The sequence below is a fragment of the Calonectris borealis genome, chromosome 5 (assembly GCF_964195595.1).
Source record: "Calonectris borealis chromosome 5, bCalBor7.hap1.2, whole genome shotgun sequence".
Taxonomy (NCBI): Eukaryota; Metazoa; Chordata; class Aves; order Procellariiformes; family Procellariidae; genus Calonectris; species Calonectris borealis.
The window spans coordinates 3,453,585-3,471,683 of record NC_134316.1 but is presented as its reverse complement, the minus strand read 5'-3'; the positions used below and the strand labels follow the sequence as shown (position 1 = coordinate 3,471,683).

General features: G+C 40.2%; 1 protein-coding gene across 5 annotated transcripts in view; it reads left to right on the top strand.

Moving 5' to 3' along the window:
- The window catches only part of MAP4K5 (mitogen-activated protein kinase kinase kinase kinase 5), a 71,372-nt gene that overhangs the window by 46,670 nt on the left and 6,603 nt on the right, over nucleotides 1–18,099 (top strand). For 4 of the 5 annotated variants that reach the window (XM_075150708.1, XM_075150706.1, XM_075150710.1 and 1 more), the window contains 16 exons: nucleotides 1,002–1,066; nucleotides 3,830–3,874; nucleotides 4,587–4,629; nucleotides 5,070–5,280; nucleotides 6,055–6,152; nucleotides 6,254–6,295; nucleotides 6,927–7,011; nucleotides 7,102–7,181; nucleotides 10,893–10,953; nucleotides 11,999–12,113; nucleotides 12,249–12,307; nucleotides 13,662–13,765; nucleotides 14,153–14,330; nucleotides 15,313–15,381; nucleotides 16,093–16,185; nucleotides 18,005–18,075. In XM_075150708.1, coding sequence (XP_075006809.1) covers nucleotides 1,002–1,066; nucleotides 3,830–3,874; nucleotides 4,587–4,629; nucleotides 5,070–5,280; nucleotides 6,055–6,152; nucleotides 6,254–6,295; nucleotides 6,927–7,011; nucleotides 7,102–7,181; nucleotides 10,893–10,953; nucleotides 11,999–12,113; nucleotides 12,249–12,307; nucleotides 13,662–13,765; nucleotides 14,153–14,330; nucleotides 15,313–15,381; nucleotides 16,093–16,185; nucleotides 18,005–18,075 — 1,419 coding nt within the window. The remainder of the gene's footprint in view (nucleotides 1–1,001; nucleotides 1,067–3,829; nucleotides 3,875–4,586; nucleotides 4,630–5,069; nucleotides 5,281–6,054; nucleotides 6,153–6,253; nucleotides 6,296–6,926; nucleotides 7,012–7,101; nucleotides 7,182–10,892; nucleotides 10,954–11,998; nucleotides 12,114–12,248; nucleotides 12,308–13,661; nucleotides 13,766–14,152; nucleotides 14,331–15,312; nucleotides 15,382–16,092; nucleotides 16,186–18,004; nucleotides 18,076–18,099) is intronic. The other variant, XM_075150707.1, reaches the window with a different exon arrangement.

Sequence of the window (18,099 nt, the reverse complement as noted above, 5' to 3'; positions counted from 1 at the left end):
TCATTTATTAAAATCATAGTGTCTTCATTGTTTTGTGGTTCAGCTCTAAGTAATATGTTTCTGAAGTATAAAGTCATGAGAAGACCACTCTTGGTCCCCAGACAATTGCCACGTTTTTAAGAAAATGAATTGCCCTCCACGCTTTGTATGGAGAGTCATGCTCAGATGAAAAAAATGACATGTGCCTATTAATTTGGTAATGTGAAGAGGCCGTGCTGCATTGAGTCCCTGATCTTCCCATCATCAGGGTTTATTTGCTGCTTGTTTTTTGGAAGGCCGCCAGCTCGCATGCAGCCGGTTTTGCCCCCTGTGAGCTGCTGCTGTTTGTTCCAGCCCTCAACAGTTTACTGCAGATCAGCTAATTAACGTTGTTTGGGATTAGTATGTGCCTGTGTACACAAGGGCTCCATTTTTTAATAAGTGTTGTGAATAGCAACAGCTGCCGTTAATTTTGATTCGGAGACATCGCTGCTCAGCACTCCAGAAAAATCCCATTCCTGTTTTTTACAGCTGTACTCCAGTTCACCAGGTAGGTACGAGTTCATCTTTTTTTGACTGATTAGATCTGTACATGTTGTTAGCGGTGAGGTCCCCTTGGTGCCATAGCGACAGGAACGCTCCCAGCCTCTGCTGATGGCATCTCATATGAGTTTGGAGGCGGCTACAGTATGTTCTCTTGCTGGAAGAGTGTCTTGGAAGTGCCCTGAGTGGAAAATATGAGTTTTCACCAAAAATTTTTGCTTTCGTGTAACTTATTGCCACTCGACGCTGGCATTATATCATTTCCAGGTCCTGCTTTTAAGTCTGAGTCGAAGAAGAAGATAGCTTTTCAGTAGCTGCTTTATAATTAGATTGTAAAATGCCATTTTTACTTTGGAATTTTATTTTACTTCTTATGGGTCATTCTGCAGGGCTTGGGAATCTCCCAGGCCTCTTCATGTGCTGTGAATAAGGTACTTCAGTTTGACAGGGGGGGAAAATGAAAATTTCTTTGTCTTCAGGTTGTGGCAGCTGGCACTGACTTTGCTTCACATTGGAATCCTTTTGTTGATGGTGGAAGCAGCAAGTAAGTACCGAGTTTAAAAACATCTTTTATTTCTGTGACTTAATATGAAAATACACTCTGAAAGAAAAATTGAGCTATGATGGAAAATCAAACCATAAGCCCTAATCCACTTTAATATTCATAAAGTTAAAGGAGATTTTACCCAGTATACAGTCCTCCTTCCGCAGTTGGTTGGTCATTCTCTTGGGGAATGGGTTTTAATCTCTTTTAAGCAGGAACTTGTTTTAAATTTGTTGTAGCTCCCCAGCTGTAGATGGAAAGTGAAGTGTAAATGTACGGCCAGCACACTGAAGTAACACAGCCAAAGTCGGTTTTCCGAAGCAAAGCTGGTAACGTTGCAGGGGCTGAGTTCAGGATCCTCCGCTGGCCTTGCACTTCTCTTCTGAGCCGCGGCCGTGGTTGTGACATCCTGTAGCAAAGCATGTTCGCAGCCCTGCAGTTGGGTCCCTGCAAGAAAGGGAAGGAGAAACCAGTTCTGAAGACTTAGTTTTACCAAGTTCAGTACGACGGCACGACTGGTTCTGCAGTGGGTGTCTCATCAGTGTAATCTATGATACAGTCAGGTAGCGTTCTGGGGTGAAATGTTTTAGGTAAAGATACGCTATAACTGATTTCCCCTGGGATCAAGCAGGCATGAAGGAAGGGAGCACAACTCTGTCCAAGTTAGCACTGAATTTATTAGGTGGCTTCCTTTTGCTGCAAAATACTGGATTCTGCCTTTAAAGACAATCTTTGAATTTGCAGTGAAGAATATGGAAAGTCAGTAATACTCACCGATGCACATATGTAGGGAAGGGTGGTGTTTTGGTTGAAATAATTGCTCACCTAAAAGAGCCTGTTTCCCATCTTTATTTGGAACTGAGTAGCAGACAGTGAATTTCTTTGGCTTTTTTGCAGATAAAGTCTTGCATAAGCTGTCAGCTGACATTACAGCCCCCTGGAAAGCTGGCCGTGTCACAGAGATTGCCAGGGTTTGGGGTCTTTTTAAGTTCAACCTGTTTTTCTGTTCTCACTCCCATTGTAGTAAAAGTTTGGGGTGGCTCTCTAGGCCTTGCCTTTCCCTGTCCAGTAATGACAGCGACTGCTTTCCTTCCTCTCTCGGTTTGTTTGTGTGACCCTGATGAGCTGCAGATCGAAAGCCCTTCTCGTGAGTGCTGGCTTTTCTGCAGACAGCTGGAATCTGCGGGGTCGAGAGGCAGGGAGGGAGGGAAGCTCCTCCCGGCAAAGTGACTTACTGATTTGATTCTGTCTCTCTAGCGTTATTAAGATTGTCTATACCAGGCTGTATTAAAAGCAGAATGAATGTAGCTGTAGCAAACATTGCTAGGGCTATAAATCAGTAAATAGATACAGATTTAGTATCGAAAGGAGGACAGGCTTAAAGTTTCTGGATGGTGACTCCGTGCTGCTTACTTGGAAACCACTTCCAGTTTAAAACGATAAACAGGAAGCGCATAGCGGCTCTGTCCCAGCAATTCTGAGTAATACCAGGGATGTACAGGGAGGATGTGTGCTGGGGGGTCCTTGCTTTTCATGCCCTTTGCCTTTTATCAGAGTGAATGGTGATTGATATCTTCGACTCGGGAATTACTTGACTGGAAAGGGAATACCAGAATATGTACCTGGTGATTGAACTTACTTCTTGGTTTTTCTCATCCTTATTGTAGCATTTTAAAATTACTTTTTAAAAAAATTTTCTGTATTATGGAGGTGGTTTTTGTTGATGGTTGGACTTTCTCTCTTTTAAATTTTTTAATAGTTCCTGTTGGCAACTGTTTGCTGCTTTCCCTTCCGAAGTAACTTGCAGGGAAATTTTACATTAATCCAAATTTGGCTGGGTTAGTTTTTGTATAATATGCTTTTTTTTTTTTTGCTGTTCGTTACCCCTGTGGTCATTCCTCAGTGGGTGATGTGGTGTGCTGTGGAAGGATGTGTGAGTTGGTGGGGTACGGGGGTGTCTGCTCTGCAGGCAGAGACTTGGACTGCACCAGGCTGCTGCAGCGTGAAGGAGCCTGTCCCTGGTTGAACACTGAGACAGCCAGCTTCTAACTGCCTCTTCCACCTCACGATTCCTAAATGCAGAAGCCTAGACTTCACAACATCACAACAGCGTACGAAGGAATGCTTTTTGTTAGGTTTAGATTTATGGTTTAGATTTTTTTACATTAAATGCAGTTTAGTTGTTTGTTTTCTTTTTTTAAGACACAGCTTGAAAACTGCCATTTTGCAAAATTTTATCAGTTTTTGTTTGTTTCAGGATTATATTTTCAGTGCTGCTTTGATCCTCTAGTCACAATTTCTTTTTTGACCCTGGGGTAGCTTTGAAACAAGAATTCCCACTGGAATGGGAAACAGTCTGTGTCTTTAGCATATAACACTAAAGGAGGAAACTTCCCTTTGTGAAGGCTTTTCTCCATTTGTCTCCCAGTAACTTCCTCTGTTCTCATCTTTTTTTTTTTTTCCTTCTTTTATATTGTACTGTTATTAGGCATTTCAACAATATTTAAAATACCAGGTAGGGAAATGAATGATGAGTTGATGGTATCTGGTATGGAATTGAGCTTCAATGATTATTTGGGGGGTGAGGGGAAGGAAAAGACCGTACTAAATGAAAAAGGGCTTAATGCAGTGAATAAGAGAAATACTTTGTTTTGAAAAGGGCTGGGAGATGCTTGTTATGAAACTAAATGACATCACCGATTGTTTTAGTTGCACGTGTTGACCTTAGAGCAGAGCTCTTAATTTTATAAACATTTTACCTAGGGGACTGCTTACAAAATTTGGCGATGGGAGTGAAGATGTTGAAGAGTGAGTGGACCTCCTTCATGTACAGTTGTGTTTACTCCGTGTGGCTCTTGCTAAAGCAGGCAGCGTTCTGGCAAAACCTCTTTCCTTAAAATGCTGCAGGCAGCTTTGCCACTCATAAATAAGTGAGGGCTGGTTGCACTCAAAGGTCTAACGCACGCTTGACTGTTTATCTGATCGTCAGGAGAATGTCTGCAAAGCAACGCTTTCTTCCCTTGCTCTCCTTCCTGAGGTTATCTTAGAGTGCATATGGAAGTGCCTAATACTTTAAAGCAGATTTTGTGTTGATTAATCCATCAATCATGAGCCAGGCCCAGTAGTGACAGGACGTGCAGGTATCCCTGCAGAGCTCTGGTGGGGTATGTGCAGCTCCGCTGGTGCCCAAACGTTTGTCTGATCCAGAGCAAAAGCTGCAAACTGCACCGAACTAGCCCCTGAACGTATATTTATTTGCTAATTTCAAATACCCTTCACCACAGAATGCTCTATAACATTGGCATTTATGAAAGAACATGAGTTTATCAAAAAACAACACTTCTAACAAGATTAACGTGCTTTTTTCCCACTCTTAGACTTCTAGTTTAACCCTGTTCATGCAAAGCTGTGATCCGCCTTTTTATGCATCTATCTCGTCTTATTTACAGTCTGTGTTCTCAAGTAATTCTGTCTATATTGTTGGTTTGACTAAGTCGACTACCGCACCTTTTCATTGTAGATCAACACTAAAGCGAGCAGGGCCACCTCCGCTACCTCCTAAGGTAAGAGAAGCTGGTTTTTAAGAGTTTTAGGTGGCAAACCCCACTTGTGCAGCCTCTGCAGCGCTTCCATCCGATGCTCTCAGTAGATGATAAATTCTACTAAATACCATTTGCTAGCAGACTTTGTGCAGCTTCGTATTTTATGCTGACTTGCAGTCTGTACGGTCTCGACCTCTGGGGACTCCTGGCCTTGTACACTACCCTAGACAAAGTGACCTGTAGGTATTTTCCCTTTAAAGAGAGCATGCTGCGTGGGATGTCCTCTTGTTCAGCATTCTGAGAAGGAATACCTCTTAGATTATTCTGCTGCCAGATGTCTTTTTTCAAAGGCTGATTTTTTTTTTAATGTAGAAGCAGCCTGACTTGAATTAAACTTATCTGAAGTTTATGCTTCCGGGTGCCATTTCCCGGGTAACCTTCACCTCTTTGGTTTGTTGCAGCCGAGAATAAACAGTTATCCTGAGGAAAACCTTCCAGACGATGAGAAATGTCAGACAATAAAACATTTCCCCGACTCGCAGAACAGAGCCCCACCAGCTCACAGGAGACAGAGTATCCCTGTTTGTGGGCCTCAGGCTGATTCTTCCCCCGTTGGTATGACCAGCAGCATCAGTAGCCCTGGATTGCTCACAGCTAGATACAGTGACTTAGGTAAATGCATTACATTTCCTAAAGGTGGCTTGCATCCTGTAAAAGGAAATCAGTTCTAGAGTCAGCTGTTGTCAGTAGATAATTTTTTTTAACACAAGCTGATCACGAGGTGCAGCTTTCCTTTTTACATGTGTGCTGGTTCTTATTAGAAAGGGAGATTTAGGTTGGATATTAGGAAAAATTTCTTCACTGAAAGGGTTTATCAAGGCTTGGAACAGGCTGCCCAGGAAAGTGGTGGAGTCACCATCCCTGGGGGGTATTTAAAAGACGTGTAGATGTGGCACTTAGGGACATGGTTTAGTGGTGGACTTGGCAGTGTTAGTTTTACGGTTGGACTTGATGATCTTAAAGGTCTTTTCCAACCTAAATGATTCTATGATTCGAGCCGTGATCCGTGGTGGAAATGTTCTTCCCAAAACAAGGACACTCAGCCAGTCAATACCATTCCTGTGTTGCCTGCAGGAATAGCAGAAAAACAACAAATGTGCAGGGAGGATCATCTGTGAGGACCTTGCCACAGCTTTATTCTCAGTTGTGTTTGGCCCAGGGATTGTTTGGATAACGGAAAGCCTTTATTACTGTGTAGCTTAGCTTCCAGAAGAGTGGCCAGCTGCCCTTGGAAGGGTTCAGCTACCTGAGATGTGTATATGGACGTTTCAGAGCTCACTACTCCACTCCTGCTAGACACAGGGGAGAAGAGAGAATAGAGCAACAAAATATTTTCTATTTCACTGTGTCAAGTGAGCTACAAAATGTGTCTGGGCTTCTTTTCAGGAAATGGGGATGGCATGCTAAAACTCATTGAAGAAAATGCAGAAGGGTCTGGACAAATCCCTCAATTGCCACGTAAAAAAGAGAAAAGAGATTTTCCTGTAAGTATTGTGACTCTCAGTCTGATTTTGCTGTCATGTTAGCTAGCTAGTTTCATATCAGTGCATGGGAGGTATTTCATGATCTTTCTTTCTTCCCACAGAAGCCAGCAATCAATGGTTTACCACCAACACCGAAGGTGCTGGTAAGAAATCTCATTTGCCGTAGGAGTTATGGGAAGTCTGCTGTCACGGCATCTCTCTAGTGTCAGAAGGTTTATGCTAGAATAAGCCACCAGCTCATCTTGGGGTGATTTTCTGCATCTCGTAGCCAGTTACTTTTCGTGTATTGAATCCACAATATTTGTTTCCTTTTCTTAAAAACTTTCTTTCACCGTTCAGTCTGGATGTGAAGGGTTGGCGACTTCACTGGCTCTGTGGGTTGTGATCTCCAGTGGCAGTTTCTGCTTAGTAAAGAGAAAGAGCGAGAGGTGGTAGTGTTGCGAGAGGGTGTTATTACTTCAACATTTCTGCTTCTTTTCCCTTCATATGCCATTTATATAAGCACTCAATATTGTTCCTACCCACTAGGTACTTAAAATTGTTCATATCATTCTGATCCCTTTTAGCATTTCTTAATGTATATGCACTCTATGAAAAGGTTTGGAAGGCTGCATTGTAGCTTTTGGGGAAGATAAAAATGTTTTGCATCAAAGCATATTAGAGAAAGTTTGTGTCTGAAAGAAGAGCAGTGGTGTGTACAGGTTGGCCAGCTGCCAGAAGATAAACACTTTATGCTGTAAACTTGTTTCAGGTTTCAGTTTTGGTGTCTTTCAGATGGGAGCATGTTTTTCCAAAGTCTTTGATGGTTGTCCTTTGAAGATTAATTGTGCAACATCATGGATACATCCAGATACTAAAGGTAAAGTTATTTTAGGTTTGTATTTTAAACCTGCCTGTTGCCAAAGTGGTAATGAGCTTGTGAAATAATCAATTTCTCTTAAATTTTTAGATCAGTACATTATCTTTGGCACGGAAGAAGGTATCTACACTTTGAATTTGAATGAACTTCACGAAGCAACAATGGAACAGGTGATTTTTGGTGTATTGAACACAGAATAGATTTGGGGATATTATGAAGCAAGAAAGTTTGATGTTAGAGGGGGTAGATGGGATGCCAGGCTTTGTGGCATAAAAGCACACATTCACATCAAAGCAAGCAATGGAAGTTCTAAAATTAATAGTTCCCCTACCTACCTGAATTTTTTGTTGCTGCTTATGTAACATTGCTTTCAAAGGCGTTCTCTAATAAAACATCTTTCTGCTCCTTGGAGCCAACCGATTACCTGCCCTTTCTCTCCATTTTATCTCCACTAGATGGCATATTGCTTCTCCACTGGATACTACCAAAGCCGTCAACCATTTAATTTAGCTGGCATTGTTATCACCAATAAATACGCGTTTGCTTCTGTTTTCTTGGGCTCTCTAACCCTTTCCAAAGCCACTTCATGCAATCACGGTATTGTTAGATTTGCTTTTTTAGAATCAGGAGTAGCAGAGTATTCTTGGAAGTGTTGGTGGATGCTGATAATGAGATTTACACCTGTAGGTTTCTAAAGCAGTTTGCAAAGGCACTTCAGGCCTCTAAAGAGCGTTAAATTCAGTCGAGACACAGGTCAGGTCAGAAAGCAGAGGTGGCAGGGCGGGTGTATCCATGAGTAATAGCGAGAGGAAGATGGTTTCACAGAACGGGCACTGCGAGAGAACTGTGCTTAAGAGAAGTCCTCTGTTTCTGGGAGTATCGTGCTAGGGGCCAGAACTCAAGAGGGACAAAAGAAAAGGGGAAGCGGTTCAGCAAGGTCATGTCGGGGGGTAGTTTGGCACCGACGAAAAGCGAGAGAAGATTATAAAGGGCTTGATGGTGAGAATTGGGAATTTGAATTCAGTACAATTAGAAGATCCTTTCAAGTTAAGAGAGCTGAGGGTGCACCTGAATGCAGTAGGATAGAGCTGAATATGAAGTTGCTTATCATTTTGCAGCCTCAGTAGACATGGGGAACAACTACTTAGTTTTATAATAAATTTTTTAAAATTGTGGTGGCAGCTGTTGGAGGCACCCTGGCCTTCTTACCTTAATCTTCTCTTTACGCTGTTAGTCAAAGCAATCTTTTTCCTTGTACATTTTCCTAAATTACTGCATGTAACAGTCGTCTTTGGATTCGTCCACATGCTTTTTTTATCCTATTGAAAGGGTAGATATGCCAGTAGTAGGTAGAGAGAACTTACTAGTGTCTACTTATGACATCCAGTGCATCCCAAAATGAAAGTTTCCTTTTCTGTGAGAGCATCCTCCGTTCGGAGAGGTCAAGTGTGATCCACTACAAACCCCAGAGGCTTTACAACTGTCCTTCTGCCATGCCACTTGTTTCCTTTTTTGTGTTTATTAATTTCATGATTTCTTCCCACCAGATGAACATTTTTAACTGTTTCTCCAACTTCTAATTCTGCTCGCATCTTCCAAAGTGCTTGCTGTCTCTCCAAGGTTAATATCTCCCAATTTCAGAAGTATACTTTTATTCCATTGTTAGTTTTTCAGTGAAAATACTGAATAGCACCAGACCCAGAGAAGACACTATATATCTACAGCCTACTTTTTCCTTCTATTAAACAGCAAATTGCTGATAGATACGCTGTTTTTATGTCCAACCAGTTATGTGTTTTCTTTCTGCAATTTCTTCTACCCCGTATTTTCTTATTTTGCACATGGAAATGGCACGCAGGACAAGGTCCTTCACATCTGTTTCACATCTTACTGTTTCACTGCCCCCAGCAGGGCAGTTACTCTGTTAAAGAAGGAAATTCAGATGTTCAAATACAGCCTCTTCTGCACGAGTCTGCACTAGCTGCTCTTCTTATCCCTTGGTAATTAAAAAGTATGTGGCTTGTTCCTGTACTGCTCTGGATATCCAGTCAGTCCGTCGGACTATTTTGCAATTCCCACCACCCTTTGTATTTGGCATAGGTACTGTGTTTGTACTTGAGGTCGTTGCCCGCCCTCCATCAGTTCTTGAATATAATCGTTACTGAGACCTTGGGGTTTGAGCCAGTTCTTAAGTACTGTAAAGTAAACTTCATTGGGACCTGCTGACATGAGTGTATCTAGTTGAAATAGTGTGTAATGTGTTCTTTTTCTGCTTCTAGCACAAGTTTCCACCCCAGCGCTATTAACTGTGTTAATCATGTAGTCTTTCTTTCCTGTCATGCAGTTTTTGTTTTCCCAGTTACCACGTTTATTGACTTCTCTTGTATTGTTGATTTGATTTGCATCTTAATCTTTCTTATGTTTCTTCCTTCAGGCTTATCTTGTGACTGCCTCTTCGTCCTTAGCGTTGTGTCTTTGTTTCAGTTTTCTGTATTATGTATTTGTGATACTTAAGGCATGAGGGGGAAATAAATATTTACCCATCTTGGGTCAGCTTGGAGAGGGTTCATAGGGAACAACTATTCCCCTTCTCTTCCAGTGGGACCGTTAAATGAAGCTCGTGGGAGCCAAATTAAAAATAAAGAGTGGATAGCTGGCCTGGGACGTTTTGCTGTGGGAAGCTGCAAATGCTAGGAGTTACCTAGATCAGAGGGGAGACTGGACAAATTTATGGAGGATAAATCCATTGAAGCTCACTAAATGCATAAAGCCCGTATCTGATTCAGCAGGTTTCTGAGCTGAAGAACTTGGTGCCTGGCAGAGTATTAGATGCAGTATTATATACCTTTTTTTCCATGTTTTTACCATTTTTAGGAGAAATTGTGTCACTTTATGGTGACTGTTGGAAACAGATGTGAGGTTAGATGGACATTTCATTCTTTTAAAATCATTCTTTTGTGGAGCCTTGATTCAGGCATCTTCTGCTGTGTTCTGCAACAACTTCCCTCAGTGGACCAACCTGCTGTTGTCTTTTTTTAATATTCTCATTCAGAAACAGCTTAATCCTTTGAACTCCTTTTTTTTCTTACTGGAATTTTTTTCTTGAGGGAGGACTTACCTATCAATACTATTCAATAAATTTAGTCTTGTCTTTTTTTTTTTTACAAAATCCTTGTCCTTATTTTGTTGTCCTTCTTCCTTCCTTTGTTGAGACTCCTGAATGCCGTCATTTGCCATCACTTTTATCAAAATTCCCTTCAGGTTGTCAAGAGGTGGTTCTTAACTTTAAAATCTTCTCAAATCTAGACTAGCTGCCCCGTGAGTCACTTCTTCCCTCCGAAACAAAAATAAGTCCCAATACCTTCCATGAACTGTCCGTTTACAAAGCAGCAGGCTAACACAAATAGCCAGGCAGGGAATCCCACAAAATACAGGATTTTGTGATGATTCAAGTTGCTCAGAAAATACTAATGCTTTTTCCCCCCCTCTTCTGACTTTTGTGGGGTTTAGTAGGTTTCTGAAATAATGTTATCTTTCTTTCTCTGGCTGTCATTCCTGAGCAAGCTATATCTCTATATATATGGTATTCCAGTCTTGCCAGTTGTCGCACTTTGGCTCTGTGCTGCTAATTAAAAAATAAAGAAAAATGGAAGTTTGAAAGTTTCAGGGGTAGAAGAGGGAAGGAATGAAAACTATTTCAGACAGAGAAAAGGGCTAAGCAAGGGTCCAAAGAGTGAATTAAAGGGGAAAGTGTAGTTGCAGCTGGGCCTTTCTCCAGTGTTGATACCTGCAGGAACGGTGGCAGAGGGGGAGCAGGCAGAGAAAACCACGCTTAGAAATTCCTGTATGTTTCTATTTATGGAAATGTTTTCTTTCTTCAGTTATTTCCCCGAAAGTGTACCTGGCTGTATGTTATCAATAACACCTTAATGTCCTTGTCAGGTATGTATAAATAAAGGGAAAATTAATAAAATTATAAATAGAGAGAAGTATTTAAAGTCATAATTCAGTACCATGTATTTTGATTGTACTGAAGTAGAAAACTGTGCATTATTTCTTCTGTTTGTATAGGAAGCTTTGTTTCAAGAGTGTTTTAATGTGAAAGACTTTCAGAGATAAAACAAGTAGTAGAGCCAGTTGTCTGCAGTGTCCCACCATATTTTTTTAATTTATTTATTTAACTATTTTATAGTTAGTTTGGAAAGGTTCGGCACTTGGAATTTGTCAAACAAGAGTTGCTTCTGCCAAGGCTGGAATTTGACTGAAAATGCCTAGAGAATCTAAACAGTGTCCTCTTCTTTGATCCCTGAGCTAGGAGAGTCAGCATATGGGTGGCTTTAATGTGTCAGAACAAAATTAGGGGAGGTTTAACATAGGTGCATTATTAAAATGTAGATGCAGTTTCTGATCGTTCTTAGTGTATTGTAGCCTGGCAGCATCTTTGGTATAAACCAGATTCAGAAAATAAATCCACCCTAAAACAAAACCAGTCTCAATTTAAATGAGAATGAGGTGGCTGTGAAATACAATACTAATCCAGCAGATCGATTCTTGAAAAAAAAATATTTTTCAGCAGTTGTCCTGGAATAGGACATTCTAGGTAGGAAACAGGCACTGTGGCATGCAGACTAATTGTAGGACAAAATGCAAGATTTTGTGTAACACCACTTCTATTGATTTATAGATACAGAAGATGTGCTGATATAATTAATTGTTGGTGTATAATTACAGCCTTCTAAAAATGTATACATAAAACTAACTTTCAGAGCTGCTTTAGTGTTACTGAAATGAACTTTGAGTTGAATGCCATGTCTTCTCTATATTATTGTTGTCTTGTTTTATTTTTCTTCATAACTGGACTTGAAATATCTGACGCACGTGCTCTGTTTCTCTAGAAGGTAATTTTCTATACATACATTTTTCTAAAATGTGCACTTCTCTGCTGGAGGCATGGGTGCGATATCAATTGTGCTTTTCTCTCTTACAGGGAAAACATTCCAGCTCTACTCCCATAATTTAATAGCTTTGTTTGAACAAGCCAAAAAAACAGGATTAGCTGCTCATATTCAAACCCATAGGTTTCCTGACAAAATATTACCAAGGTACAAATCTTTCACTTACAGACAATTACTAACAAGTGAAAATTCCCATAAATACTGTTTGTGCTGTTGAATTGGTAGCATGAAGGGCCTTCGGCATCTCTTGTTAATGCCTTTTTTCCGTAATTGTTATTCCAGGAAGTTTGCCTTAACAACAAAGATCCCTGATACAAAAGGATGCCACAAATGCTGTATAGGTGAGTAGGCGTTCACTTTTGCAATTTTTTTCCCGGCCTTTGTTGTTGGGCATGGCATGTCTTAAACTCATTTCTTTTTAATAAACTTACAGTTAATTCATTGTTCAGAAAACAGTATGACTACATTATTTCTTAATGCTGTGCCTAACTGGTGCATAGCTTTCTTTTTGATTAACGTGGAGTTCTTTATGCTCTTCAGTGGAAAAGCATTTTTCTCATCAGCTCTTAACCTAGAAATGTTGCTGTCTAGAGCAAGATCCAGAGGGAAACCCTGGAGAATGCCAGTAGCACACAGCTGACGGGTGTTGCACACACTCTTTGAGAGCTGCTGAAGCTCTCAGTGAGTAAATCGATGTTTGGGATCACTGGCTTCAGGCTGCCACCCGAGCCAACTGGTTACTGTGACCTGCAGACTGCCTGCGAGCGTAACGCTTGTTACAGAATCCTGGACTTCTTGCACATGCACAGATACCTTTCTGCTTTGTCAGTTTGGCTCAAGCTTTGACCTAGATCCAGCTTTTAGCGATGCTAACTTGAAAAGAATATTTTCCACAAAGAAAAGGCTGAACATGAATAAAAATTATGCCGGTCTGGAGAGGAGTGTAGCCATCGCTCAAGTTCTAAGCGCCCAGAAAAGAGTTAAAGCTTGTGGAGTTGCAAGGTTTGTCTTTGGCTTCACTGACTTTCAGAAAGGCTTGGGTTTTCTACAGAATATATGTCCTTTTGAAAACTGGCCCCAGTGCTGTGTGTAAGTGTACCTTTACACTCTTAGAAATGCTTAAGCAGAGTATAAAGTACCTAGTTTTCAAACTTGGATATCCTATTTAGCTCATGTAAAGTGTCTACAGTAGGCGTATTTACAAATGATTCCTGAAGTCAGGCTGGTCTTGTATCCAACTGAGCTTAAAAAAACAAATCCCAAAGCCTTCATCGTATTATTGCATTAGCTGTCAAAGCTCACAAGAAGTTATGAGGCATCTTCACTGCTTGGGAATTTTTTTATTTAAATCATAACTTGACCTGGACCTTTCACTCCCCCTGCTCACACAGCCCCAGGAAGAAGGTATTACAGCTTTTCTGGCCGCTCAGCATGTGGCCTTTTTACTGGGACTCAAAGAATGCCAGTGGTTATTAATTATAAGTATAATTGAACTTGTCTGGAATGTAGCACAGTATTCATCACTGTGGATATTTGAATGGCAAGCCAGAAGGCTATTACCAGTGTGAAACTGATACTATTTCTTAAATTATTTGTAAAGATAGCTGCAGGGGTTTTTTCAAGTATGCATTGAACTTCCTTCACTTAAAACATTTGCCTTTTTTTTCCCTGTTTTTGTTTGTTTATTTTATATAGTACGAAATCCATACACAGGACATAAATATCTGTGTGGTGCATTGCAGTCTGGAATTGTTCTACTACAGTGGTATGAGCCAATGCAGAAATTCATGTTAATAAAGGTAAGTATTTCACTTTAGTTTAGAGTATTTAATCATAATATATTTGTTGAAATAACCTTTCCAGAATTTGTAATGGAAAGTACCTCCCAGGCTAGTCCCATTTGTGGGTTCTGAACACTTGAAAATCTGGCTTGACACATTTTGACTAAGAAAATCTTGTGACTGAAGTCAGTCAAGTGTTGGATCAAACCCAGTACCAGCAATAACAGACTAGCATATATCTCTGCGCACCATAATGTTGCTCACAGCTCATGCTGTCTTAAAAAAGCACTCTTAGCGGCAGTGAGAAATTCTTCTATATCTTTTATACTTCGTGCATGTTATTTTAGGTTTCTTATTTCCAAGGTAAAAGGAAACTTTACAAATGCCTTATTATGTTTTTTCCAGCACTTTGATTTTCCTTTGCCAAGCCCTTTGAATGTGTTTGAAATGCTAGTGATACCAGAGCAGGAGTACCCGATGGTCTGCGTAGCTATCAGCAAGGGTACTGAACCAAATCAGGTAGTTCAGTTTGAGACAATCAACTTGAACTCTGCTTCTTCGTGGTTTACAGAAATTGGTGCAGGTAAGACTGTTGGTCCATCTTGCAGCCATGTTATTGTCTGATAACTGTTGGGTATCCCTTCCTCAGAAGTCATTTGGAAACCCTTCAGGCTAGGCAAAATGATGCAGCTTCTCTCCCTAAAGCATATTGAAGCTGATCCCAGGTTCTTCTTGTGATGACCTGCCAACTTCAGTATAAACTCTTTTTCTTGAAAGACTTCATTTTTAGACACATCTTTTATTTTATAAATGTCCTTAAATAGTAATGCAGACCCTGCTGATTGGGTTCTCATTTGTGGTTGCATACTTTTTCCTGGGGTCAGGCTTACTCCTCTTTCCCCTTCTTTCCTGTGTAAAGACTCACATAAATGCATTCTTGTCTGTCCTCCAGCCCTTGGGGGAGGCTTGTCATCTTCAGCTGGCTATTAATAAGTAGAAGATTTTGTTTTATCTTCAAAAGCCAGTTGATATCTTGCAGATGCCTTTCTCTGCTGGCTCTGTTGGATATACTTTTTTACATTTAAATGCTTTTTAGCAGCTGTACCAAGGACTTCATTAATAAAAACTAGAAAAGCTATTAAATCTAGCTTAATATCAGGAAAATAACCTTTCCAGATGTGGATTTATGGGAAAAGAGCATTTTTTTGGGAGCGAAGATTCCCTTGATGATTCCTTTTATTCATTATCGTGCCTCTTCATGAAGGAAGCTGACTTGCTGTGCTGAACTGTAACATAAAATGTATTTTAGGCCAATAAACAGTAGTGCTTTCGTATTAAATACATGCTTTGAACGGATGGGTTTGTCCTGAGGCCCTGTACTCCTCCCAGAACATTCTGGGATCGTATAGCCTTAAAAAATTTTGAGAGAGTAACAAATACTGTAGATTGCAAAAGGCTCGTAGTGTACTGAAGAGGCTGTAGCAATTGGTGAGACGTTGAGGGGAGGGGAGGCTGAGATCAGTCTTATGATGTGATATAAAATAATCTGTTTTCTTTTTCACAAGGCAATCAGCAGTTAGATGCCATTCATGTAACACAGCTGGAAAGAGACACTGTCCTAGTCTGCCTGGACAGTAAGTAACACGTCTCTGTTGGGCAACTTACTACACCTTGTGCAAAACTTGTTTTGCTACCGTTGTTGATTTTAACTCTACCCACGAGTTAATTTTTCTCCCTTCATTACTAATTTGTGTTGTAATATTTCCTAACAGATACAGTTCAAATAAGTGATTTTTCATTTTGATTCTTGTGATTCCACTTTCCCTCTTCATGTGTGTATCATTCTTGTTTCTTTTCAAAATGAAGTGTAATGCAGCATTACAGATCAGAATTCAAATACATGCCAATCAGAAATTTTCAAAATTTACTGGGAAAAAGTGACATTTGCCTGTTGCATATGCTAGCAGGACAAATAGCTAACACTCCATCATACACAGTAATTGTAACCATAATTCTCCTGCATCAGAGGTAAATACATCAGTGGGAACTTTGCAATGACTTCGTCTGCCTAAATTTCCAACCTTAATGTTGAATTCACATTTCTGCACTGTTTGTTATTTGCAGGAAGGCTGTCAGTAGATTCTAAAAACATACAAAGTGTGTAAGGTTTTCTATATTTATTTTGAGAGAAGGATACTATTGGATTCATTTTAGGCAAATACTGTAGATGTTAGGTTTGGGCATTTTTTTGTGCCTGAAAGATGAAGTTAGTATTTCATACTTAAAGACGTCAGTAATCCTTTTCAGCAGTGGGTTTTAATACTTGTTTTTCTGTTTTTCTTGAGAATTCGTGAAAATTGTGAACTTACAAGGGAAATTGAAGTCAAGCAAGAAATTGGCCTCCGAGCTGAGCTTTGATTTCTGCATTGAGTCAGTGGGTAAGTGATTTGCTTCTCTATTGTCTCTCAAGGACTAAGAACTTGGAGGGATGAGTGTGGAAGGGTTTTTAATAATCTAGACTGGTCTAGTGCACCCAGTGGGGCCTGACCCTAAAAAGTGCATGTGTCAGGATATTGTGAGCTGTCTCTTTGTCTCCACTGACATGCAGAAGAAAATAAGGCCAGATAGTGCGTGTGTTTCATCTGGTGTCATTTCTGTTGTGTAAGAAAGATGTAAATCATGATTTAGTTGAAAAAAAGGCTGACTACTTTCTGGTTGTTTCCATAGCACTGAGAAAAACGTTTGGGGAGGACAAAATGATTTAGTAATACATAAATTTGTGTTAGTCTTCTAAAAGCTAAGATTTTATTTAAAGTGATAGCACATCCATTTTTTAACAGTCCGGGTAATAGTATTTGAATCTAATTCTTAGAGGACAGGCTGCTGTCTTTAGGCTACTAGAGGACAGCAGCCTTGCTTCTAAAACTTGAATTGTAATTGTCAAGCAAGTATTTCTGCTGTAATGAGCTCTCAGAAGTATCTAATTAACATAAGTTTAATAATTCCGTATCTCAGAAACTGAACTTCTTTCTGGAATCAAAATCAGTAAAGACACAATTGTTTTTGTTAGCAGTTCTGTACAACTTGCATTTCTGGGTTCCTCGGGCATCTTCCCTTTAGAAGAAGATTCTTGACATAGGTATTTTGTATTTTAACAGCAGTTGGTAAAGCAGTGCACATTCTTTCATACAGCATCTCTATTTAGATATGTCAGAGCCGTCCTGAAGGAAGATATTTTTAATCAAGCCTGTGACTCTTCCCTAAATTCTGAGGTGTTCTAATTAACTGCTGTACTTGTATCGTACAATATCTCCTGCTGACACATTCATAACATGACTTGACCATTGCCTTTTCCTTGAACTCTGAAGGAATTCATAGACAGAAGCATTTATCCCAAAGTCTTGCACTTACCAGCTGACATTGAATAATGTAAGCGATTCTTTACGATCCAAGTGGTCTCTTGGGAATTCAGGGTATTAAACAACTCTTCATTCTCTGATTGCAGAGTGGAGTTGGGAGTAGCAGGTGAAGATTAGTCCAAGGCTGTTCTGACAAACATTGCGCTTAGGATTCTGCTGAATGCCTTTGTTCTGTGTATTCAGGACATGGCTAATACTGAGCAGATACAAAATGTGACTCAAAGGAATAGTAAAGGAAAACAAGTAGGATTTAGGAAGATAAAACATGGTGTAAAATACGTTTCTCTAACACGGCTTAAAGAACACTAGGCTCTTCATCCATTTTTTTCAGCAGTCTGGTAATTAAATGATTCAGAGCTGGTAGCTTTCTGTGTTCTCTCTTTGGCCCTGAATGGAAGACTCCCCTCATTTTTCATACTCGCATCTATTTTGAAGTAAATATAATAACTCAAATGATCTGTAATTTCCAGCAACCCCCAGTGTTTTGGTTGGCAGCATGTTTATATACTTCCTGGTGCTTTCTCCAGAATCATTAGGAAAACAAAGATCCAGAGAATAGAATTGAAAGGGAGAAAAGGAAAAACCAGAGATGCCTATCTTGTCCTGGCAAACAGGGAATGTCTGAGTGGTATGTTTTGAATTGCACTTTAAAAAGTAATGTGTGTCTCAGATCCAGTTTTTCTACAGTGATTTTGGAGTGTAGTTCTTCTACCAGGAGTCCAAGTCTGACCACGTACTTTCTCCACACGCTTCCCATTATCACTGCTGGTGAGAAACCCAGGTTTCTCTGGTTCAGATAAGCCGTGCTCAGGTCTGATTTTGTGTTTCTCCTTTGCAGTGTGCCTTCAAGACAGTGTGCTGGCCTTCTGGAAACACGGCATGCAGGGCAAAAGCTTTAAGTCAGATGAAGTAAGTAATCTCCCAGTCTCTCCA